General features: G+C 51.6%; 1 protein-coding gene across 1 annotated transcript; it reads left to right on the top strand.

The window, feature by feature from the left end:
* Positions 1 to 9,394: 9,394 nt before the first annotated feature.
* On the top strand, positions 9,395 to 23,686 carry Cdx1 (caudal type homeobox 1). Its single transcript, XM_090331074.1, has 3 exons — positions 9,395 to 9,839; positions 22,136 to 22,281; positions 22,740 to 23,686. Exons 1-3 carry the CDS (start codon positions 9,395 to 9,397, stop codon positions 22,962 to 22,964), a joined length of 816 nt encoding a protein of 271 aa, XP_090187200.1. The 3' UTR covers positions 22,965 to 23,686.
* The last annotated feature ends 1,513 nt before the right edge of the window (positions 23,687 to 25,199 follow it).

Raw genomic sequence — 25,199 nt, 5'->3', positions numbered from 1 at the left:
CATTTCCGGCCAGCCCAGTTGCCCACTGGCCCATATGGAATCACTTAGCCTCTATCACCATTAACCCTTGGTAGATGCCGTTTCTTCTCCTCTTAGCTAAGGGAGAGCTACGTGAAACATCAGAAGGCATCCATTCAGGCCTGGCCAACTGAGGCAGAGCTGTTAGAATTGATTGCAGCTTCTAGAGCCAGGGGCAAAAGTCTTGGGTTCAAATCCCAGCATCTTCAGTTTCCAGTTGTGTAACCTTGGGCAAATCATGAAACTGAGTTTCCAGCAGGGTTCCAGACCAGATCTACACAGGATACGCCATCTTGTTAGATCCTGGAAGCTCAGACTAGGAAAGATGAGCAGAGAGTGAGTGGTCAGAGTGCATCCTGAGGGTGGTGAGCAGAAAGTTCTGGGCAGTTCTCCCACAGCTTGGCAGCTCAAGCATTCAGGGCCAGCTCCAACCCAGTTCCACCCCTGCCCATTGCTATGTGAACCCAACAGCCAGCCTCTGAATGATGAGCTTCAGGACTTTCAGCTGTAAAATTGGACACCTGTCTGCATTGCAAGAAGTGACTGATCCTCAGGTGTCCCGGGGGCTCTCTGTCTCAGAAGCCCGTCCCAGAGCCTCACCTGTCATCATCAAGGCTGGTGACCCGAGCAGTTTGAGCGAGGCCTTGTGTTGTGTTGGCCAAAGACAGCCACAGCTCCAAAAGGCATTATCTGGATTCTTGTGTTTGTACTCTTCCCGGAAACAGGGCAATCACACTAACGAAGTCTGCCCGCTGAGACCCACCCACGCTGGCAGAGGCAACCAGAAGCAATGGCTCTCAGTGGGGTGGGCTGCTGAGGTGGGGAGGGAGCCCGAGTGGAGAAGTCCCAGGGGGTGGCTCAGCACTCCACAGGCAAGGGCCATCAGCCACCACAGCTGGCTCTCCCACGCTCCCAGCTCGCACCCCCGGCGCGTGGGGAGTGAGGAAGCAGCACACATGCCTCAGGCCTAGTACAGTTATCTTTGATGTCAGGGCCAAAAGGGCCCCTCCCCCAAACACGTCCATGGTCCACGTTATGGAGATGGGCCAGCCAAGGGGGGTGGGGAGGGCCTGTCTAAAGTTCACAAAGGGAGACCTGGGTTGGGCCCTCTCTCTCTTCCTCCTGAGCAAAGTAGGGGAGATCTTTGTACCTGTATTGGGGAGCCAGAGATGGGGAGCAGGAAGCATTCCACCTCCAGCACATGGCTTGATGACTGAGTGGACAGAAAGAGCAGTGGAGGCCACCTGAGGTCACCTTCCACCTGAGATTCCTAGGACTCCTGTTTTGGGGTCAGGCTTTGGCCACTGAGGCTTGCCAGGACTCTTAGGATAATGGCTTCAGCCAAGCCGCCCTTGCCCAAGCCTTCCTTCCCCCATCTCAGTGCCTCATAACCACAGAGGACTGGGGTGGATCTTTCTGGTATACATTGACGGTTCAAAGAACAGTACCACTGCAAGGCCACGGGTTTCTCTCCCACTGGGCACACTGGTTCCTGAGACCAGAGGTCCAGTATCTGCTTGAAAGCATACAACATGTCCCAGATGGGGTCTCTGTCACCAACTCCCAAACTGTCCTGTTTTTCTTCCACTGACGTATGCAAGAGACTTAACTGAGCAACTACTTCGTGCATGTCCTCAGAGAGCTCACAAACAAATATCCCAGAGACCACAAGTGAATAATGTTGAATTGTGGGAAGAATGAAAGGTAGAGAAAATTCTGGGCTGGGTAGACGAGGGCGCTTGTTCAGGTAGACAAAGGCTTCTCTGGTGAAGAAACTTTATATGGAGACCTGAAGTTAGGAGGTGAGAGCTTGAAGGCTAGAAAGTTAGAACCAAGAGAGAAATGGTGAGGTGGGGAGTTTATACCGTAGTGAGGAGACACTCATAAGTGCCTGGGGGCTGAGGAACTCAGCTTTTATCCAAAGGTCAGTAGGGAAGCTAAATAGAAATGGGATTGCTTTGTTTTTGTTTGTTTTCTGTTGCTAGTCCTGGGCTTTGAACTCAAAGCCTAGATGCTGTCCCTGAGCTTTTGTGCTTGAGGCTATTTGTCCTCTGCCACAACTCCACTTCTGGCTTTTTGTGATTAATTGAAGATAAAAGTCTCGTGGCTGGCTTGTGAACCATGATTCACAGACCTCAGTCTCCTAGTAGCTAGGATTACAGGCGTGAGCCACCAGTACCTGACAGTAAGCAGGAGGGTAAAGCAGAGGTGAGACCAGGTAACTGTGGTGTACTGTGGAGGAGGGGCTATAGCAGATGCCAGGGCCCACAACAGACTGGCATGGAAGCAACCAGGAACAGAATCCCCCATCCCCAAACACACAATGTCTAGGAGGCTGCAGGGACGGGGTGGGAGGCAGTGAGCCCTGGCAGGAGATGGAACTTCTGGGTCTCCCCTTCTCCTAGTACCATGGTTCTGAATCAGGGACTCATTGCTTGCTAGCTCATGGCTGACGCTCTGCTACTTGAGCCCTGCTTCCAGCTTGGCCTTCTGCTGGTTATTTCTTGGTGGTACTAGGGTTTGATTCACAACCTTATACTTGCTAGGCTAGCACAATATCCCTGAGCCATACCTCCAGATTGTTTTTGTTGGTTCTTTTGGAGACTGTGTCTCAGACTTTCCTGCCCAAGCTGGTTCAAATCATGATCCACTGGATCTCAGCATCCTGACAGTATTATAAATGTGAGCCACTCATGCCTGGATCCTGTCCACGCTTTGACCTTGGACTCGCCAGGAGACATTTTCCCTGGCCTGTAGATTTCTTCGCATGACAGGTTAGTCACCATACCTAGGCTCTGGGTCTGGGGTCCCCCCTGCTTCCTATGGGGAGGAGGAGGAGGAGGAGGAAGAGGAGGAGGAAAAGGAGGAGGAGGAGGAAGAGGAGGAGGAGGAGGAGGAAGAGGAGGAGGAGGAGGAAGAGGAGGAGGAGGAGGAGGAAGAGGAGGAGGAGGGGGGGGAGGGGAGGGAGGAATAGACTTTTTCTTCTCCAAACAGTGTAGGGCTGTGACCTCTGGCATCAGGGATCTGAATTCTGTTGTAGTGCTCTAGAGTGCCAGCAGGTGGTGTGCCAGCCTCTGGCAGGACTGGAGGAGAAGAGGAAAGGGTTTGGGAGAAGGGAAGGTGTGGAAGTCAAACCCTCCTGGGTTCCCTACCACCAACCCTGAGGCTCACCTCCACCCCCTGGAGGAGGGCTGAGCTGGAGTCGCCATCGTCTTTTCTGATGCAAAAACAGGGAGTCGGAGAGAAAAGTTAGCCTATCAGGTGGCAGGGGAAAGCTGAGGAGGCCTGCAGTCTGGAAGGGAGGGACTTTCAGGGGGCTGGAGGTGGGGGCATGGTAGGTCTGCCACCAGCCCTGGTACCCACCAGCTTCTCTTGAGTACACTAAACCATTTCCAACATGAGCTGAGCCCAGAACCTTTCTCTCCCAGGGCCATAAACTCCAGTTTAAAAACTAAGTTATCACTAAGATCTTTATGAGGCCATCATCTCAACACTCCACCCCCAGGAGGCCCTGGCTGGTGAGAGAGCAGCCGGGAGGCTTGGCTTCCAGTGGGAAGAGGGGCCGCTGCGGGGAGCCAGAGGAAGGAGGGGTCCAATAAACAGCCACTCCCAGAGATCAGGGACTGGAGAGGAAAAGGCTGCCCACAGGGGTAGGCACACGGGGTGGAGTGGGGCGGCTCACCACGGTTGCCTTGCTGCCTGGGGCATGCAGTTCCCCACAATTGGGAAACTGAAGCCCATGGGCTCAAAGTCCTATGTTAGGCCAGAGGAGGAACACTCATAGTCTGGGCACTGTCCCTTAACTTTTCACTCAAGGCTGGCTCTCTACCACTGGAGCCGCCATTCCCCTGCTTCTTGATGTGTATGCGTGCGTGCGTGTGAACACGTGCATGTACGTGTGTGTCCTGGGGCTTGAACTCAGGGCCTGGATGCTGCCCCTGAGCTTTTATGCTCAAGTCTAGTGCGCTCTTTCACTTCTGGCTTTTGGGTGGTTAATTGGACATTGGAGTTTCTTGGGTTTGTCTGCGGGGGCTGACTTTGAATCAGGATTCTCAGATGTCAGCGAGGATTACAGGTGTGAGCTTCCAGCACCTGACCATGCTGAGAATTTTGAACAAGGTTACAGGGATCACAGGAGGACTGATTGAGACTGACAACAGAGTCCAGTTAGAAGTGAGGAGAGAGCAGAGAGATCTTTTGCATGAAGAGCCCAAAGGAGGAAGAGGAGCCAGCCATTTGTTTAAGCAAACTCTAGTTAACAAGTTGGGAGGTGGGAAGGTGGACACAGCCTCCTCTCCTCACTGTCCCCAAGGAAAGAAACCCTTCCAATCAACACATCAACCTGCATGGCCTCAAACAGGAGACTTGACCTTCCTAAGCTCCAATGCCTTCTCCTACACCATGAGGATAGCTATTCTGCCTGCTTCCCTCTAGTGAGGATGACTGGAGAGGATACACGTAGAAGTGCAGTGATGCCTGCAGTTAGTAAATGCTCAATAAATAGCAGTACTCTTGTTGACTCTTGCCCAAAGAGAAGGGTTAGCCTAGCATCTTAGATTCAGTGAAAGCACATTGAGCCAAAGGTGGGTAGGGAGATCCAGAGGAATGGGATGTATCTGCAGCCAGAGAAGGCACAGAAATGAAGAGCCTGGAGCAGTGTGGGGGTATGGGTGAGGGGCTCCCCATCCCTGCTCCAGGCAGACAGGGGCTGCAACCAGTAGACTACACTCCCAGCACCGTTAGTCTAGATATCTATCTATCTATCTATCTATCTATCTATCTATCTATCTATCTATTTTTGTGCTGGTACTGGGACTTGAACTTAGGGCTTTGCAATCTTTCACTTAAGGCTGGTACTCTATTGTTTGAGCCACACCTCCACTACTGACATTTTGCTGATTAACTGGACATAAAAGTCTCTGAGGCCTGCCCTGGCAGGCTTTGAACTTTGCTCCTCAGATCTCAGCCTTCTGAGTAGCTAGGATTCTATGTGTGAGCCACCCGTTGCCAAATCTAGGGGACTTTAGAACAAGAGATCTTGCAGTACTTGTGTGTCAAAGAATGTCTATGGGAACTAATGGTCTCCTGAATCAGTTTTAATTAGTTCTAATACTAATGGTAACTAATGGATTCCTGTGCCAGTTCCCAGCAAGCCTGCATCTAGGTCTGATTTAGTATGCTATCAGAGTTCAGTGTATGCCAAGCTCCTCCTCTCCCCACATCAGGATTCTAACTGGGGACCTCCCACCCCTTTGTCATGGATGGTCCTTCAGAAGGCTCTTGATTATGTACAAGTTTCTCTCTCAGGTCCCAGCCTGTACTGCCCCTACTGAAACGCAACCCTTACTCCATCCAAGAAGCCCTCATTACTCCAATTCAGAAGTGGAGTTCAGTACCTTCAGGCCTCTGCTCTCTCCTCTGCACCTTGGATCCAAGCCCAGATGGCTTCTGAGGAAAACCTAACTTATGTGTCCACTTGCCAATCTGAAAACCTGCACTTTCCCAGCTCACCTATGTCATCAGTGATCCAAACAGCCTTCTTCCTCTTGCCTACAATCAGCCTTTGTTTTGCTATGAGACACGGCATCACACCTTTCCTGTCCACACAATGTGCTTGGCTCCTTTTCATAGAAAGGGAAGTAGGGAGTTTGGCCTAGTGGTAGAGTGCTTGCCTAGCATACATGAAGACCTGGGTTCAATTCCTCAGTACCACATACATAGGAAAATCTGGAAGTGGTACTGTGGCTCAAGTGATAGAGCTCTAGCCTTGAGAAAAGCCCAAGGACAGTGATTAGGCTCTGGCAAAAGAAAGAAAGAAAGAAAATGAAAGAGAAAGGGAGCCCTGGGCTTATTGCTACATATAAGAACAAGATTCTGCCCCCATTACAATGCCCATTTTACTTTCTAACATACGTTAAAATAAATACTTTGCTATTCTTTCTTTAAAGAAAAAAAAAGAAAGAAAGAAAAGAAAAGAACAAGATTCATACCAGGGAGCTGGGAATGTGGCTTTGTGGTAAAGTACTTGCCTAGCATGCATGAAGCCCTGGATTCGATTCCTCAGTACCACATACACAGGAAAAAGCCAAAAGTAGCACTGTGGCTCAAGTGGTAAGAGTGCTAGCCTTGAGCAAAAGAAGCTCAGGGACAGTGTCCAGGCCTTGAGTTCAAACCCCAGCACTGGCAAAAAAAAAAAAAAAATCAGACCAGGGTAACTTCAAGGTCGCATGTCCCAGTTTACAAGGGATGAATATTTGGCTGAAAATTATGAATTCACCATCCTGAAATGCTAGGGTGTGTGTGTGTGTGTGTGTGTGTGTGTGTGTGTGTGTGTGTGTGTGTGTGTGTTGGTCCTTGGGGCTTGAACTGTTCCTGAGCTTTTTTGCTTAAGGCTAGCACTCTGCCACTTCAGCCATAGCTCTGCTGGTGTTCTCTCTCTCTCTTTGCTGAGTGTGTGTGTGTGTGTGTTGTGTGTGTGTGTGTGTGTGTGTGTTTAATTGGGCACAAGAGTTTCAGAGATTTGGGTGCCAGTAGCTCATGCCTGTAATGCTTGCCATTTAGGTTCAAAGCTATAAACAAAAACAAAAACAGAAGTGGAGGTGTGAGTCAAAGCAGCGGAGTGTTAGCCTTGATCATAAAAAGTACAAGGACAACACTCAGGTCCTATGTCACTAGGACTGGCATGGTTTAAAAAAAATTAAAAAGTCTCATGCAATTTCCTGCCTTGGGCTGGCTCCAAATCATAGTCCCCCAGTGATCCAACAGAACCCACCTTAGGTAATTTTTTTTTTGAGGCCCTTGAATTTTTATTTTATTTTTTGTCAGTCATGGGGCTTGAACTGGGCCTGGGCGTGGTCCCTCTGCTCTTAGCTCAAGGCTACCACCCTACCCTTGGACCTGGGTGTTGTCCCTGAGCTCTTCAGCTCAAGGCTACTGCCCTACCCCTGGAGCCACAGCCCCACTTCTCATTTTCTAGTGGTTAACTGGAGATAAGAGTCTCAGATTCTTTAGTGCCCGGGCTGGCTTTGAACCACTATCCTCAGATCTCAGCCTCCCGAGTAGCTACGATTACAAGTGTGAACCATAGCGCCTAGCCAGAATCTGACTTGTAAGAGGACAGAAACTCCTTGAGCCACCGTGCCACATCCCATTTTCTGGTGGTTAATTGGAGACAGGAGTCTCACAGACTTTCGTGCTGGGAGTTGGCTTTGAACCTCGATCCTCAGATCTCAGCCTCCTGAGCAGCTAGGATTACAGGCGTGAGCCCCTGGCGCTGGGCTTGAATTTTTATTTTTTTATTATTAATTTATTTATTTTGTGCCAGTCCTGGGCTTGAGCTCAGGGCCTGAGCACTGTCCTTGGACTTTCTCAAGGCTAGAGCTCTACCACTTGAGCCTCAGCACCACTTCCGGCTTTTTTCTACGTATAGTGTACTGAGGAATCGAACCAGGCTTTCATGCATGCTAGGCGAGCACTCTACCACTAGGCCAAACTCCAGGCCCCTTGAATTTTTATTTTGTACTAAGCTCTGCAAATTCTATCCTAACCTTGACTCTTATTTCTAGTCCTGAAATGATGGAGACCACCCCTGACCAATGTAGTGACCCAGAAGAAAGGTCAGACAAACCAAATCCTCCTTCTGTTACCCTTCGGGAGTCTATATACTCTGACACACACAGATCCTCTTCCCAGGAAGTGCAGGAAGGCCAAACCCTAAAGGACCCTCTATGACAATTCGTGGAGCTGAATCTCCTTTGTGGAAAATTAACTCAGTCTTCCCAACCCAGAGCTCTGTCCTTCATGAATTCTTCCCTAGATTCCTTGGCTTTGGCCCTCCAGTTTTTGTGTCAGTTGGAATACTTTGACCATGAACTGTGTCAAATAATACCTAGGAATTGGTGTTCATTGTGTTGGATGTGATGATAGCATATTATGTAAAAAAAAAAAATGTCCTTGTGCCTGAAGGATGGAAGAGTAAAGCAACATACCATTTGGAATTTGTTTTAAAAATACTTTGGGGGCTGGGAGTTGGGCCTAGTGGTAGAGTGCTTGCCTAGCATGCATGAAGACTCAGGTTTGATTCTTTGGTACTACATATATAGAAAAAGCAGGAAGTGGAGCTGTGGCTCAAGTTGTGAAGCCCAAGGACAGTGCTCAGGCCCTGCACTCATACCCCAGGGCTGGCAAAAACAAAAACAAAAACAAAAACAAAAAAACTTTGGCTCATGCTTGTAATCCTAGTTACTCAGGAGGCTGGATTCTGAGATCATAGTTCAAAGGTAGCTGAAACAGCGTCCATTAGATGCTCATCTCCAATTCATCAGCTAAAAGCCCAAAGTAGAGTTGTGGCTCAAATGGTAGAGCACTAGCCTTGAGCAAAATAGTCAAGTGGGAGCTCAAGGGAATGAGTTTAAGCCCCCCAGTACTGATACACACACACACAATAAACTAATAAGTAAAACTAAAACAAAAATGGAATTGTCCTTTGGGAAAAGGACAGGGAGATAGGGCGTGGCTGAGGGTCCTGGGGTGTGCTGTGTGAGTTTGAGATGTTCCAATGCTCATTACAATGAAAGAGTAAGCAATCATCAGGAGGCTTGCTGGAAAGTTTCCCAGGAGGCCCCCACCCCCAAGAACCCCTTGCTTCCCACCTTTGAAGAATTTCTCTGGGAGCCAACCCATTCCAACCCCCAGCAGTATGCAGAGTCATGTATGTGCATATGTGCATTTGCCCAGAGAAATGCCCCAGCTTTCATCTGAGACCAGAGGGGTCACGACCCCTCCACCTACCCTCCCCAAGCCCGGTGCTACCGTGCAGACCCAAGTCACCGAACCCCAAGCCCGCCGCCGCCGGCAAATCCAGCACTGCCCTCCGCACCCCAGGCTGAGGCGCTGGGCATGGCTGCGAGGGCCGTGGGCCCGGTGTGACGCTTGCTCGGGGTCCCCCAGTTCTGCGGCCTGCCTGTTTCTCCACCTGTCGGGGAGGGTCCTGGGGCCACCTGGGGGAGGAACCCCTACTCGTCCCAGGTAGCCCGGGCTGGTCGGCCCAGGCCAGGCCGCACATCCGAGTCCCACCCCCCTCCGGCCCGGGGCCTACCCACCTCCCTCTTGGGGCGGCAATTTGTCTCCTTTTGAACCCCTTGCCCCCAACGGGCTTCCCCCTTTGATTCTCGGTGCAGAGGCTTCCCCCTGCTTTGAAATGCAAACCGGCCTCGGCTGGGGCTGCGGCTGGGGCTGCGGGTGGCCCCGAGCTATAAAAGGCCTGGGTGGGGCGGGCGGCGGCCGGCGGGCAGCGCAGGTGAGCAGCGCCGGTCGTCGGGGCGCCCGGCAGCCGCGGCTCCAGGGCCCAGCATGCGCGGGGGGCCCCGCGGCCACCATGTACGTGGGCTATGTGCTGGACAAGGACTCTCCCGTGTACCCCGGCCCCGCCAGGCCCGCCAGCCTCGGCCTGGGCCCGCAGGCCTACGGCCCCCCGGCCCCACACACTGCACCCCCGCAGTACCCCGACTTTGCCAGCTACACTCACGTGGAGCCGCCCCCCGCGCCCCCTCCAGCCTGGGGCTCGCCCTTTCCTGCGCCCAAGGACGACTGGACGGCAGCCTACGGCCCTGGGCCCGCGACTCCGGCGACCAACGCAGCCCCGCTGGCCTTCGGGCCCCCTCCGGACTTCAGCCCGGTGCCCGCACCCCCGGGGCCCGGCCCGGGCCTCCTGGCGCAGCCCCTGGGCGGCGCGGGCGCGCCGTCCTCCCCGGGGGCGCAGAGGCGGACGCCCTACGAGTGGATGCGACGCAGCGTGGCGGCCGGAGGCGGCGGCGGCAGCGGTAAGGACCCCGGCCCCTGGCCCGGGACTCCCCGTTCGTGCGTGTCCCGGCCTTGGCAGGTGCCCGGGCGCGGCCCAGGCCGCCCGCTGCCTGACCTCTGCCCTGGCCAGGCCTGGTCGCTCTTCCCCAGAGCCATCCTGTTTCCCCTTGTGAAGCTCGGCCCGCAGGAGCCGAGAGTGGCCCCACGGAACCCTTCTAGGGTAGACGGGGAAACCGAGCCCGCCGGGAGAGAAACCACGCGGGTGGCTATGGCGAGGCCGGAACTAAAGCGCCGATCGCCAGACCCATATCCCATCCCGGGGCCCTAGCAGCGCAGGCCCTGGTGGTCTTCATGGCGCCTTCCCCACCAGGGCCACAAGCCCACCCAAAAGGGCCCACCCCTCCACTGGGGTGAACAGGGCGGGTCACTTCCTTGCCTGGACCATCAGTGATGGGACGAGGCTCGATCCTTGGCCTGATGAAGAGCGCCCTCTGGTTAGAGGGGGACGTGGGTCTCTACCTTGCCGCGTAGGACCCTCTCTGAACTCTTGACCCCAGGGGGAGGGGAAGCGAGAGCAGTTGGGTAGGTGGCTACTGTTTGGCTCGAGCCTGTGAACCTCCTGCCCCCAGGCAGGCCTCTCTGATCCCCTCTCTTCAAAGGCAGGAGAAGGGGGTGGGGGGGCCAGGACAAAGGCTCAGCTTTAATGAGGGGCGGCTTGACCTTTATGGGTTTCCCCCCACCCTTTGTCCTGTAACAGGCAATGTGTCTCAGCTCAGCAGTGACTCCTGCTGGCTGGAAAGTGAACAGGGACACTCCATTGTGCAGACTGTGTTCTTCTTGTCCTGACAAAGACCACCTGGCCGTGGGGGCGGGAAGCTGGCCTGCCCCCTCCTTTGATGTGGGGCTCCTCCTTCCCTTCCCCCAGCTGGAGCAAGCCAGGGGCCCTTCCCTGGCCTCCTCTGTCTTCTCACCCCATCTCCCAAACACCCAGTTACTCCTGGACTGATGCTGAGCGCGTGGCTGCAGTTCCGCAGCTCCTTGGAAGACTCAGGGGAGAAGGTCTGTCCTGTCCTGGGAGACTCAGGTCACCAGCTCAGCCATTCGCTGCCTGCTTAACCTCTCCCTCTATGATTTTGCCTACTGGAAAATGGAGAGACCATGGCACTGAGAAAATGAATATTTGCCAAAGGCCATGTAACCCTTTCCTGGAAGGTCTGAGATTTAAATTCAGACTGATTGAGACCCCTACCTGTGTTCTAACCCCTTACCTAATGGAATCTCCAAAGATGAGTCATTTTTTTCTGGGTCTTGGTTTTACTATTGGTGAAATGGGAAAGGAACAAGGTTGTGTGGTTTGTCTTGAGTTACAGGCTCTTGAGAATGCAGGAAGTTCCAATTTTCCCCTAGGAGGAGAAGGTTCCAGAGGCCCCTAGAGGCTTTGCCCATGATACTGCCACATTAGAGGGTCTGAGAGTAGGTAAGGGGCTTGCCTATGGCACCCTGCAGCCCATGCCTGGGAAGTCTAGAGAAGGAAGCTGCCTTTCCTCTTCCACCTGTTGCTGACTGATTGGGATGAATGGGAAGGTACCCTGTGGGCAGGCATTGGGGGGCCATGCTAGGGGGGGTGGCTGGAGCATTGCAGGCTGGGTGATGTCAGACAAGTCACATTGCCTCTCTAGCACAAGAGCTGCATATCCCAGCAGCCTGTCTGTTCTGATCACATGACTATCACCAGTATTTCTGAAATCATAATTTTCTCCTCGGACTCTCTCTCTCCATCTCCCCCACCCCCTCTCTTCCTATGGCTTGAACTCAAGGCCTGGGCACTGTCCTCGGGCTTTCTCAAGGCTAGCACTTTACCCTTGACCACTTTCAGCTCTTTCAGTATATGTGGTACCAAGGAATCAAACTCAGGGCTTCATGCACGTTAGACAAGCATTTTACCCCTAGGCCACACTCCCGGCCCATCAGTTTCTTGTTTGGGGCAGTGTGTCCAGAAGGGGCTCTGGTGTAATGCTGTGCCTCCAACAGCTGAGGGAAGGGCCTTTCATGTCACTGCACCCCAATGATACTACCTTCCACTGCTTTGGTCTGCTGAAGCAGTCGTAGTCTAGTGGTCTCGAATATCTGAACTAGAAAGGCATTTGAGGTCCAGACGCTGCAAAGAATGTTTCATATTAATACAAGGCAAGCTGATTGGGGATAGACAGATATGGGTAAGCAAGTTTTCAAGGTTTTTTTATGTTGATTTTTTTCCCTGTGGTTCTATAATGAACTCCACGTTCATTACTAACATCTGACGACTATCTAACCCCAGTGCCTGCCCCTCATCATCCTCCCTCACCTCACTCTGGGCCACTCCATTTGGCCACCATGGTCTGGCCACTCAGATGTCTTTGAGTTGCCTGGGTCTTCCAAGGTTCCCTCTTCCAGGAAAGCTTTTCCTTTTGATTCTTTCAGGGCCTGGCTCTTTCTCACCCTCTACATCATAATCACCTCCATGATTCCCAAATTAGACATTCCCGGGTCTTCTGATCATCTCTTCTACAATTCCCCTTATAGCACTAACTCCAGTCCCAATATACTTTCTTACTTGCATGTGTGTTTGTATGCGATCTGTTCCCCATGGCTCTGGGGCATGTCTGATCTGCTATTGTGCCAGGGTACAAAGTGCAGTGTGTGGATCTAACAAGTACTCTGTGCATTTTATGAATGAACTAACCAGGACAGTGTAAGGAACAAGAAATGCCTCTGGGAGGACAGAGAGAGGAGTAAAGTCTTGGTTTCTACTTGGGTTTCTGGGGTCACTACCTGGGCATTGGACCCATGACGGTGCCACCAGCAGTTTGGACTAGTAGTGAACGCAGCTGCCTCAACCTTCTGATACAGTGCTCTTGACAACCTGGGGAGCTGAGCAGCTAAGCCTGGGACTGAGAGTCACCCTCTGTTCTAAACAGGAAGGGACAAGGGAGAGCCTGGCAGGCCTCAGTCAGGCTGTGGTCCACAGTCCAAGTGAGTGGTATCGCCTGCCTGTAGCCAAGTGGGAAGTGGCTAGCAGGGGCTCTGTTGTGTTCTTAGCTCCCTGCTTTCACAAATGTCAGCTTCCATTAGCAGGGCTGTGGTCACCCTTGTAGTAGGCTCAGTCTAACTCCACACAACCCAACAATCCATTGGGGTAGTTGCGGTCTCACAGGATTAGGAGATGCTCACATGGCAAGATTTCTCCTGCAGGGTTTAGGTTCCAGTCCAACTTCTTCATCCATCAGATGGGGAAATTGAGGCACGTGGTGAAGAAGTGACAGGGCCATATTCCAGGCCCTGTCTCTTAGCCCATTGCCACAAGCCACTTACCTGATCCCTTAGCTTCAGCCTTCTAATCATGTCTCTGCCACCTTTCCTGCCTTTCCCACTGCTAAACTTACCTTCCGAGGCACACCCCAGCTCTAGAGCATCCTCTGGCCCCCCACCAGTGTGGAGTGGTTATTTCACTGTGGAAAAATGCAGCCCTATTCTACAGCATTCAGAGCTACCTCTGGAAGTAATAGTGCTGAGACACTGCCCCTCTAGTTAGCTTGGACAGCAACCATGTTGCTTACTTGGGCCAGTTAAGAACCAGCTGGGGAGTCTCAGATCTGGGGTGCATTTCCATTAGCAGCTATACAGCCCTCACGCACGGGAACTTAGACCATTCATTTCCCAGAGCTGGTTTCTTTCCCCTTGTAGCATTAGAATAATGATAGGCTGACCCCTTGAAGCTGGCACACACATGTGGTAGGTACCTGTATTATCACACCTCACTCCTTGCCCTCCTAATCTGGGCCTACAACCTGCTCTGTCCTCCTCTCTCTCCTGCATCTTCCCTAGTTCAAATGCTGCTCTCCTTCTCCAGAAAGCCCTGTTTGGTTCTCTCTGCTCCAAGCTCTCTTCAGACCCCCTTTTAGCAACATATCAATGACTGTCTACGCTGAATCTCTGCCAGCTGCCATCTGTTATCCCACTGAGAACCTACTGTGCCTTACACATAGTAGGAACTCATGCTAAAGCTACTGGCACCAGCAGAAGCGCTACCACACGGCAGGCACTGTGCCAAGAGCTTTTCTTGGTAACCCCACTGGTCTCATAATAACTTCACGAGCTTGGTTCACAAATGAGACTGACAAGGCTCAGAGAGGGAAGGTAGACTGCCCAAGCTCACACAGCTAAGGAAAGACAGCATGGGGTCGGGGCCAGAGTCTACAGCACACCACGCCTCTCATCTAATGAATCAACACTCTCCAGGACTCAACCCAAGCCCCTCCCTTTCTTGTGGTTCCCAGCCCCAGGTGGGGAAAGGAGGCCAGCCAGGGAGGATGTGAGAGGCCGAGAGAGGGGGGCCGTGCACAGCAGGGCCTAGGCTTGTTTAAAGCTGGTTCTTTAAGGCAGAAGCTCCACTTGACACCTCAGCTCTCAGATGTAGCTGGGAAGAGGAATGACCTAGTTAGAAAGTGGCAGGAAGCTTTTTTTGGTTGAAGGTTGTTCCCCTCTCTACTCTCATTAGCTTTAGGTGATTTTGCTGCTTAGAGTGTAGGGGATTATTCTGCAGGTCCAAAGGCATACTAGCTGCAAGGCCTGCTTATCACTGGACAGTCTGCTATCTTTATGCCTGACCTCTCAGGTTTCTGTCTTGGAGATCCATAAGCAGGAATTACACTGAAGAGTCAGAGCCATCATATTTACCTAACACTTCCTGCCACCATGAATGTATAACTTTAAATCTGAGCTGTCCAATCAGCACATGTGCCAGTTGATACTTGAAATATTGCCAACAAACAGAATTTTACTCCTACAGGGCTGAATTAATTTTACATGATTGAATTAATGTCTATTTCGATATCCACATGTGACTAACTCACTGTGAATTAGACAGCAGTGGAAGGTATCTCACAGAGGTCTTGGAATGGGCCCATTTTGAGGGAAAACTCCTGAGTGTCCCGTTGAAAAATCTTTGGGCCTCTTTGGACTCCTTTATCTCTGTAGTTTCATCATCATAGTAGTCTTCTTCTTTTTTTTTTTTTTTTTTTTTTTGCCAGTTTTGGGCATGAGCTCAGGGCCTGAGCAGTGTCCCTGGATTTTCTCAAGGCTAGAGCTCTACCACTTGAGCCACAGCACCACTTCTGGCTTTTTTCTATGTATGTGGTACCGAGGAATAGAACCCAGGTCTTCGTGCATGCTAGGCAAACACTCTACCACTAGGCCAAACTCCGGCCCCATATTCTTTTTAATCATTCCAAGCTAACCTTTATTAACTACCTCATCAAATAGATGATCTCCATCTCCAGAACCACCACAGAAAGGAAGGATTCATATTTTCATTTTACAGATAAATAAACAGGGATTCAAAGAGGTCAGGTAGTGTGTTTTGTGACATTTCACTGGCATGGAGCCAGCAAGAACTAAGACCTTTAGGTCCCTGTAACTGCAAACTTCTGGCTGCCATCCAATGCTGGGTCATCTTGGCCCTAGTATAGAAGGTGGAGCATGAGGTAGATACAGGCTGGCCATGGAGGAAAAGGGCACAGTGATGGCAGAGGTCGCTGACTAGGAAGGAAAGAAATAGAAGGAGGAGGAGGAGGAGGAGGAGGAGGAGGAGGAGGAGGAGGAGGAGGAGCAGCAGCAGCAGCAGCAGCTTGGCCAAGGCTGCTGGGCTCCCTCATGAGGTGACCTGGCCATCAGCCCCACTCTTACCCCTAGACAACCTCAGAGCTTGAATGAGGAGCCATGATAAAGCAGCCCGGGGTTTCACATCACTGGGATGAGGGCCAATCCTGGGCCCAACAGGAAGTGCCAAGCGCCCACCATCATGGAACGTGAGGTAGGAGCTGGTGTCAGCAGGTGGCTCAGCCAGTCTCCCCACTCCCAGGCCAGGGTGCTCTGAGCCCTGCTGCTTCCCATCAGGCCACATTCCTCCCTTCCCAAGGGACCCCTCCAACATCCGTGGCTGCAATTAGCTCAGCACTGTTTTCTGTGTCCATAACTCTTTGCCCTTTATAACTTACTTACTTTCTTTCTTTCTTTCTTTCTTTCTTTTTTCTTTCTTTCTTTCTTTCTTTTTTGTCAGTCATGGTACTTGAACTCTGGGCCTGGGCACTGTCCTTGAGCTCCTCAGCTCAAGGCTAGTGCTCTACCACTTGAGCCACAGTGCCACTTCTGGTTTTTCTGGTGGTGAATTAGAGATGAGTCTCATGGACTTTCATGGCTGGGCTGGCTTTGAACTGAGATCCTCAGATCTCAGCCTCTTGAGTAGCTAGGATGATAGGCGTGAGCCACTGGTGCCTGGTTGCAAATTACTTTCCCATCTATGGTGGGTCCTAGGCTAGAGGAGGAAAGCCCACCCCCGGAAGCTCATAGACTAGTCTCATCCTTCCGCTGAGGGTGGCCAGGTTGGGCTACATCCAGCTCTCTGCCTCCAGAAGGTCTGGGGTACACCCTGGACACCTGGCCTTCTCTAAAGCTCCACGGAATACAAAACACCCTGCCACCTCCTCCATGTGCACTCACCAGGATTAAATGGAATTAACCTGTTTAAATTGAAGTTATTTGCGTGTTCAGCATACTTGCCATTCTTTCTTCCTCATCAAATGTACAAAATATGCCCACGGTCCTTTCAGGTCACTCCAGTTCTAGGTATCTTGTCTCCTCACCACAGAATGTTTCCTTCTCTTGGTGGAGGTGGGGGAGTGGGAGATGGGGGGGTCCCCTCCCTCTCCAGCAGACCCTGCAAAGAAGCTGACCCTGGGGTGGAACAGAGAGTCAGGCCTCTGGTGTTTCCTGGGTCTCTTCTGTCCATGCTCCCCCCCTTCCCTGCTTGCGGTGCCATTGCCAACTCCCCAAAGGACATGGCAGCCTGTCTAGATCTGTTCTGATCATCTGGAAACAGGAGGGAACTCCTCGGAGTGAATTCTGCTGCCCTTTCTCCTCCTCTAAACTCCCTGTCAGCAAAGGCTCTTCCATACTTTGACCCCCAGACTAGCACCCCAGATTGCTCCTGCTATTCCCGGCCGGAGGATATGGGGGAACACCCCTGTAGTGCATGCTGCAGGGTGGTGAGCACTGTGCGATCTTTAAGACAGGATTCAACACCCCAGCAGCATTTACAAGCGCTAAGGATCCTTGGAGTTTCTCTATTGGAGAAACTGTCTAGACTCTCAGACTGGGAAGTCAGCCTTAGGATTCTTTCAGTAATAATAACAAACATAATCAGAGAATCAACAAACATTGGGAGCTTCATGATTCCAAGTTGGAAAGGACATTCTAAACAAATGGTCTCATCCAACACACCACCCATTGTACTGTTCTACATCCTAGCATTCCTGCCAGGTGGCCATCTTGCTGCTATTGGAGAGGGGTGGGATATGTTCCTTCCCGGGCAGCTGGCACTGCCAGATCTGCCAGGTGCTGGTTCAAACTGGAGATAATCTCAGAGGCCTTTCACCCCATGGTTGGTGTTAGTGCTGTGCAGATCTGGCTTTGACGTGTACACCACTCTGAGCCTTAGTTTCCTCATCTGGGCAATGGGAGTGAACAGTCACATAACCTCATGGGTTGTTGAGAGACAATAAAATGAAGCTCAGAATGGTGAGGAGACTCTTTTAGGCCACACAGTCAGGGACAAGCTATCCCTCTCTACACAACCCTAGAGATCTATTTGCCCAAACAAATGCACACAAGATCAGCTAGTCAAGTACCAAATCCCATGGGGCTATTTCAGCTCCATTGATTTCCCATTGCTTCAGAAAAGCCCTTCTGGGAATCCTGCTGACCATAGACCTAACTATCCCTAACCAGAGTATATAAGCCTTGGGGGTGGGCATCCATTACCTCCCGTGGCAGCCTAAGGCACAGGGGCATCCTGAAGCCCAAACAGAAAGCATGCCACTCACTTGGGTGAGCCTTGGGAGCCTGGGGGGTCCTAACTTCCCCTCCTACACACTTACCTGGCAGCTGGCCCTAAGTTACTCATTAGGTGGATGGGAGTGGCTGGCTCCTCATCAGACACCTGTTACAGGAGCCTGGACTTCCCCCTTAGCCCAGTGTCCCCAGAGCCTGTAAATCATTCATCTGGGCCCTCTCCCCACCCCACTGCTCTCACGCACCACCCTAACATCCCCCCCCCCGTATCTTTCTGGGTACCAGGGTAGCACAGGAGAAATAGGATGGCTCAGGTATTTGCTCTGAGCAGAGCTGAGCCAGAGCCCAGGACTCTTGACTTTCATTAAAAATATAATTCATAGGGCTGGGAGTTTGGCCTAGTGGTAGAGTGCTTGCTTAGCATGCACAAAGATCCGAGTTTGATTCCTCGGTACCACATACATAGAAAAAAGCCAGAAGTGGTGCTGAGGCTCAAGTGGTAGAGCTCTAGCCTTGAGAAAGTCCAAGGACAGTGTTCAGGCCCTGAGCTCAAGCCAGGACTGGCAAATATATATATATAGTATATATTTTATATATATTATATATATAATTCATAGCCAGGGTGCCAGTGGCTCATGCCTGCAACCTAGCTACTCAGAAGCTGGGCTCTTAGAATCCTAGTTTGAAGCCATTCTTGGGCAGGAAAGGCTGTGAGAGTGGTAAGGTACTAGCCTTGAGCAAAAATGCTCAAGGACAGTGTTCAGGTCCAGAGTTCAAGCCCCAGGATTGACACAAAAATTAGATAGTCAGGCAAGGTGGCTCAAGCCTTAATCCTAGCTACTCAGGAGGCTGAGATCTGAGAGTTGAGGCTCAAAGCAGCCCAGGCACAAAACGACCTGAGACTCCAATTAAACTCTAGAAAACAAGAAGTAGAGCTTGGTTCAAGGGTAGGGTGGTAGCCTTGAGCTGAAGAGCTCAAGGACAGCACCAAGCCGAGTTCAAGCTCCATGAGCCACAAAGAAAAATAGATATTTTGATGTTTTTCACATCTACACACTGTAAAAATTAAAATACTCTTGCCCATAACTTTCTACTTCCAGCCTCCCTCTCCAAAGAGAGCTTCTACCTTTGTTTTTTTTTTCAGAAAAATAAAATTATACAGAGCTATAGCACCATATAGTATACACAGATGTGTGTTATACAAAAATAATGGCCAACTTTTTATACCATTCGATATTTTGCTTTTATTTATCTTGGAGAAATTGCTCCATATTGTACATCTGGGGTTTTATTAATTTCTTTTGAATGACTGCCTCCCCGAGATGTCCCCGTGTCTTGTTTAGTTAGTTCCCTGCTTGGATGCATGGACATTATTTTTAGGCTTGTGCTGGTGGAAGTGGCTACAGCTGTGGCAGCCGGCTGCCAGCTCCACACCTGGAAGTGGTGTGCTTATTAAAAGAGACTTGATGTTTCTAACATGTTTCCCTGGACAGCATGTGGGATTCCCTGGTTTCTGAGCCACATAGAGAAACGTTTTGTTCTCTGGCAGAACTGTTTTCATGGCAATGAAGTGGTGTACTTCAAGCTACGGGGCCAGAGAGCAGTGAACCTCTGTGTTCCCGTGTCCTTTCTATCCTCCAGGGCCAGAGGGAGAGAGAGAGGATACTGTAAACTGAGGACTATGTCTCCCCTGAAGCCTATGCCAGCTATGCTACCACATCCTCTCTCTGTCCAGTCCCACACACCTGGCATCCTGGAGGTGCATGGCAGAGGCTAAGATACCAAGTCTTCCTTTATGTCACCATTCAGCTGGATGGCCCTGATTCTCTCAGTGAGACAGCTAGACTGAAGCTCACCAGGCAGGGTGAAGGAGTGCCAGGTGCCAAAGGAAAGCTGTCTTCATGGCTTCACCTAGTAATGCTCAGATGGAGGCCTGCCAGCTAGAGAGTATCTTCCTCTCTGCCCAGTGCAATCTCTGGGGGCAGGTTTTAGTTTCCTGGGCACTTATGTTTCTTTTCTTTTTCTATTCTTTTTTTGGTGCCAGTCTTGAACTCAGGACCTGGAAACTGTCCCTGAGCTCTTCAGCTCAAGGCCAGCACTCTACCACTTTGAGTCACAGCTCCACTTTTGGCTTTCTGGTGTAAATTAGAAATGTAAGTCTCCCAGACTTTCCTGTCTGAGCTGGCTTTGAACCGCGATCTTCAGCTCTCAGCCTCTTGAGTAGTAAGGATTCCAGGTGTGAGTCGCTGGCATCCAGTTCTGTAGGCACTGCCCTTTTAAAGGCTCCCAGCTTGCAGTCTGTCCAAACCAACCAGGCTAGGCTCCTGAAGGCTTACCTTTACTCTGGCCTAACTCCACCTTTCCCAAAAGTAGGGTGGAGGGGAGCTTGCTGTCTAACTAAGCCTCTGTTGCTAATGCTTACAGAATCCATTGCAGGCTCAGTGGTCCTTAAACATGGCCAGTGACATGTGACTGGAGGGTGTAGGGAGAGCTTTGGAAGGGGCGTAGAGAGGACAAGGCCTTGGGGAGGTTTGTATCCATCTGTATCTCCAGTGACAGGATGTTGAACTAGAGGGACTTGCCAGGCCCATGACAAGGTCCCCAGACTCTCAGGGGACCATCGAGAGCCACCGTCTCCTCATGTGTGAAATGGAAGAGGACAGAACTGCCTAGACCTCTTCTAGCTGTGGCCGATTGAGCCAGTGGGCCGTGGATTCACAGCCATCCTAGCTTCCGGAGGTGGTGTTAGGCAGAGTTGTTTTTGAGCCAGCCTTGAATTTTCTAGGCCAAGGAGGGGCCTCATCTGGAGCCAAGGCCTGGTCAGTCCCTCCCTTGGCTTTGTCTGGGCCAGGCCTGGCCCAGGGCCGAGGCTGCCCTGGTCTGTTGGAGAGCAGTCTGAGGTCACTGCATAGGGAAGCGTCCAGTGTGGTTCTGCTGCTCTGGCAGGAAACACCAGTGAACGCCGCCCAGGAACATCTGCTGTCTCCCATATTGGCTCTGGTGGAGCCTAGCGTGGCTGCCAGGCTGCGGGGGCCTGGTACAGGCACGTGGGCACCAGTGCAGAGAGAGGCTGGGGGGCCAGGCAGAGCAAGGGGAGGGTGGAGTTGAGGCCCAGGGAAGTGATGGCCCTTATGGGGCGCTTGGGTGAGGTGGGAGAGGCTCATGGAGATTCTGAGATGCTGGAGACTCATGTGAGCTGGCATGGACCTCCTGTGTAGAGCCACAAGCTCAGCTTTTTACAAAGGCAGCTGGTGTCTAGCCAGGCCCCCACATGAGCCCAAGCCAAGCATGAGTCCAGACAGCCCTCCCCAGACAGGCCTCTGCCTCCAGCCCCTGACCTTCACCTCAGATGGGCCTTAAGTCCAGGTCTCAAGTGATTCAGAAGCCTGTACACTGCCTCGCCCTCCTGGGTGATGGCAGGTCTCTTGTCCTGCCTCTTCCTTTTCCGGTCTGTTTCCATGCTTCAGCCAGAGGAACATGGAAGCATACATCAGATTGCACATCTCCTCCACTGAGAACCATGTAATGGCTTCCATGTCAGAGTAACTCCAGAATCCCTCCCCTTGTCTCCTGTTCTTATATTCCTTGCTTACTGCCCCCACATCCCTGTCAGCTTCCTCACTGTTTCTCAATCAGATGTGACTACCTCAGGACCTTTGTACTTGCTGATCCCTTAGCTAGAATCCTTCCCTTCAAGATATGTGAGTGCCTTGTTCCTTATCTCCTTCAATTCTTTGCTCCAGTTTCTCTTCTCCGTGGGACTCTGTGCTCAATGTGCTTTTGTTTGTTTTTAGCTGAGGTCTCATTGTGTTGCCAGGCAGATTTCTTAACTTCTAGGCTCAGGCAATCCTCCGTTAGCCCCTAGGCTTTGGGAGGGATCACTCACAGCCTCGTGTATCGCAGGCAGTAGGGCTCATGGATGGTCCAGTCTCCTCTGCTCTGTGTGGAGGGTTGGGCAGAGCAACCCTGGCCACCTGAGCAACCCCAGCGCAGGGTGTGGCATGGAGGCAGCCAGCAGGCTTGTGTCTGCCAGCAACCCCAGGACTTCCTGTCTGATGCTGGGGAAGCCAGCCCAGGACAGCTCCACAATTCTTCTGCCTCTTCTCCAGCACAGTGGGGAGTGGCCGCGGGACACCCCCAAATCTCAAGCTGCCAGGTATACTATTTGGGGCTCTGGGGGTCCATACTCATGTTCTGGGGACCCTGAAGACCCTGAAGCCATTTGTATCCACCAAGGAGTCTTACACATACAGATCCCACCTACATACTAACTGCTATTTTTTTTAATCCCAGCTCCTGCTGGCTTATAGCTAGATGCAGGGTTCAGCCAGGAGATCTGGTGGATCCCCCACCCCGGTGCCACCAGAAGGTTTCTGGCAGGTCCCTCCTCACCCACTCCCTTCCCCCCCCCCCCCTTTCTGCTTCCCAGGTAAGACGCGGACCAAGGACAAATACCGCGTGGTCTACACCGACCACCAGCGCCTGGAGCTGGAGAAGGAGTTTCACTATAGCCGCTACATCACCATCCGGAGGAAGTCAGAGCTGGCCGCCAATCTGGGGCTCACTGAGAGGCAGGTGTGTGCCGCCCGCCCCCCAGCCCCAAGCATCTGGTTTCTAGGCTGCCTTGCTGAGGTCAGAGCTCTGAGAGGAGTCTCTAGGTCATGGACATAGCACAGCAGAGCCGAGTGTCTGCCAGGCAGTCTGGTGAAATCCGGCCTTCCTGTCCTGGCACAGGAGCGGGGGTCTAGGCTACGCTGACCATGGTTAGGCCTGGATCACCGACGGGCAACGCAGGCATGGGGCCCAGAGCTGTGAGGGACAGGGTGGAAAGCCCAAGGCAGGCTAGGAGCGGGGTATTTGGGGAAGATGAGAGATTTCTAAACCAGGCCAATGTACTGGAGATCCCTAAGGTCTCATGGCTAGAGCAGGGAGGAAGCCACAAATGTCACCTGGGGTGGGGGAGGGGGAAATGGCTACAATGGCTCTGTCCCTTTCTCCCAGTCCTTCCACATGTCTGCTCTGTAATACCACAGGTGAAGATCTGGTTCCAGAATCGCCGGGCCAAGGAGCGCAAAGTGAATAAAAAGAAGCAGCAGCAGCCGCCACCACCACCACCACCCCAATCCCAGCAGCTGCCCCCAATACTGGACAGCACCCCTGGCCCCACTGGCCCACCCCTGGGAAGCCTGTGCCCCAACAACGCTGGCCTTCTGGGAGCCTCTTTGCCCATATCTATCAAGGAAGAATTTCTGCCATAGCCCTGGGGACTGGAATCTGGGGGTTCAGGTGCTGGGAACTCAGCTTCTACTGGGTTCTAAGAAGCCTAGTCTGAGTTCCAGCCTTGCGGCTTATCTTGGGGTCACTAGAGACAAGTCACCCCTTGACCTGCACCCCATGACATGTGGTCTCAGTCTCCTGGGGGTGTCTCAAGTTCCCAGACCCTCCCTCTCCTCTACAGGTTCAGGGGGTGAATGTGGTGTGGGCGCTGCAACAGGAACATGGCTGACCCTGGAGATTGGGGAGATGGGACAGAGAAGATGAAATGCTCCAGACCTGACCTGAGGGGATGCAGTCTGCTGTGTCTTCATCCTGCAGCCTTACCTGCTCCTGCCCCATCCTGCCTGCCCCGGCCTACCTCAGCTTGGAGGCTGACATGAAATCAGGGCTGGGACTGAAGGAAAGGCTTTACCACCTGTACCACCTTTGGCAGTAGAAAGCTGGCTCTTCTCCCAAGCTCCCAGGAGGCCTTGGGACAGAGGGGAAGCCCTTGTTGGGAGACGGGGTCAGAAGCGACCAGCTACCTCCCCCACTAAGCTGTCTCTCACCACCTAGCAAGCCTGCTTCTATGAGCCACGTGGAACTCACCATGGGACAAGTGTTACAGAGAGTAGAATCTCTTGGATCTAGCTTCAAGAAAAAAATTTGCCCCCTTAAAAAATGTTTTTTTGACCACAACTGTATAAAACCACTATACATAGCATTAAAGAAAAAAAATTAAGTGAAATTGTCCTCATCTTTCTCTAACAATTGTATATTTCCCTTTTGTTCTGTAAGGCCTGCAAGGAAGGACGCCTTCAAAATCCATTTAAAAAGATCAAAACAGCACATTGTTAAGAGCAGGTCTATGAGACTGAGAAAATGAGAGTCCACATTACAAGCAAAACCATCAGACCCATCTATTCCTCTTTTGAATTTTTAATGATTTCTCGTTCCGGTTTTTCTTTCAGACAGTGGGATCTAGCTGTCACTCCCTGTTCCAGGAGTAGCTGTAGCCTGGATGCACACGGCCCTTGCTACACACAACCCCATTCTAGTGGAAAGACTGCCTACATGGCACTAAATAGAAGCACCATGGAAACCAGCTCCTCTGGAGAGTACAGAGCAGGCTCCTGGCTTTCCTGAAAGCCTGGAAGGCTTCCTATAAGAGGCAGCATTTAAATAAGACCTCAAGGAAGGCCAGGCACTGGTGGCTCACGCCTGTAGTCCTAACTACTGAGGAGGCTAAGATCTGAGAATTGCCCTCTGAAGCTAGCTTGGACAGGAAACTGTCCATCTAACTCTTTATCTCCCATTAACCACTAGAAAACCAGAAGTGAAGCTGTGGTTTAAAGTAGTAGACTGTTAAGCTTCAAGGAAAACAGCTCAAAGACAGTGACCAGGCCCTGAGTTCAAGCCTCAGGACCCCCCCAATCCCCACCCAACACACACACACACACACACACACACACACACACACACACACACACACACACAAACACACAAATACACAAAGGAACCATGAGCAACAACTTGCAGGATGAATTTTTAGCTCATGGGAGAAGCTCCCCTGTTCAGTTTTGCATCCCTTCCAGAGGTGTGTGGGTCTGTAACCTGGGGCCATTTTAACCCAGAGGGCTCTGGTGCCAGCTGCTTCCCCCTCTGTTTACTGTTCTGGGAGGTGGCCAGGCCATAAAAGTGTGTGCAGCCTGTGCCTTCGCCCTTTGTTCACCCTTTGTTCCTGGGGCCCACGATAGCAGGGCAGGAGGTCCACCGGATCCAGGGGACCCCTGAGGCATAGAAACCCGACATGGAACCAGAATAGGGGATGAGAATTTCAAGAGCAAGCGGAGTGGAACCTGTGGGGACGTAGATGGCAGTACCAAGATTTGAACTCAGGACCTGCCACACTTGAGTGTACCTCCAACCCCTTGGCTTTTTTTTTCAGATAGGATTTCATGATTTTTTTTATTTTATTTTATTTTTTTGGCTCAGACAAGCCTCAAACTATGATACTCTGGATCTCTACTTCTCAAGTAGCTGGGATTATTTTTAATCTTTATAAACATTTGCTGTGTAACCTTACGGGTAGCTAATTCTGCCCTCTGGGCCTCCTTTTCCATCTGTATACAACGAGATCTTCCAGAAAAAAAGAAATGGGTTTGATCATGTAGTTGTGGAAAATGCTTTGGTTGTTGAAAGACTGAGAGAGCCTCACAGCAATAAATCCCTTGAAT

This window comes from Megascapheus bottae, chromosome 4 (assembly GCF_031878675.1).
Source record: "Megascapheus bottae isolate mThoBot1 chromosome 4, mThoBot2.hap1, whole genome shotgun sequence".
In the NCBI taxonomy this organism is placed as follows: Eukaryota; Metazoa; Chordata; class Mammalia; order Rodentia; family Geomyidae; genus Megascapheus; species Megascapheus bottae.
Note: the sequence above shows the minus strand (reverse complement) of the source record. Positions and strands in the feature narration are given on the sequence as shown.

Bases quoted from the DNA above. Each gene is read 5' to 3' on its own strand.
- Cdx1 (XM_090331074.1), top strand. From the start codon at position 9,395: ATGTACGTGGGCTATGTGCTGGACAAGGACTCTCCCGTGTACCCCGGC. The intron at 9,840-22,135 runs GTAAGGACCCCG...TCTGCTTCCCAG, and splicing joins CGGAGGCGGCGGCGGCAGCG to GTAAGACGCGGACCAAGGAC. The intron at 22,282-22,739 runs GTGTGTGCCGCC...GTAATACCACAG, and splicing joins TGGGGCTCACTGAGAGGCAG to GTGAAGATCTGGTTCCAGAA.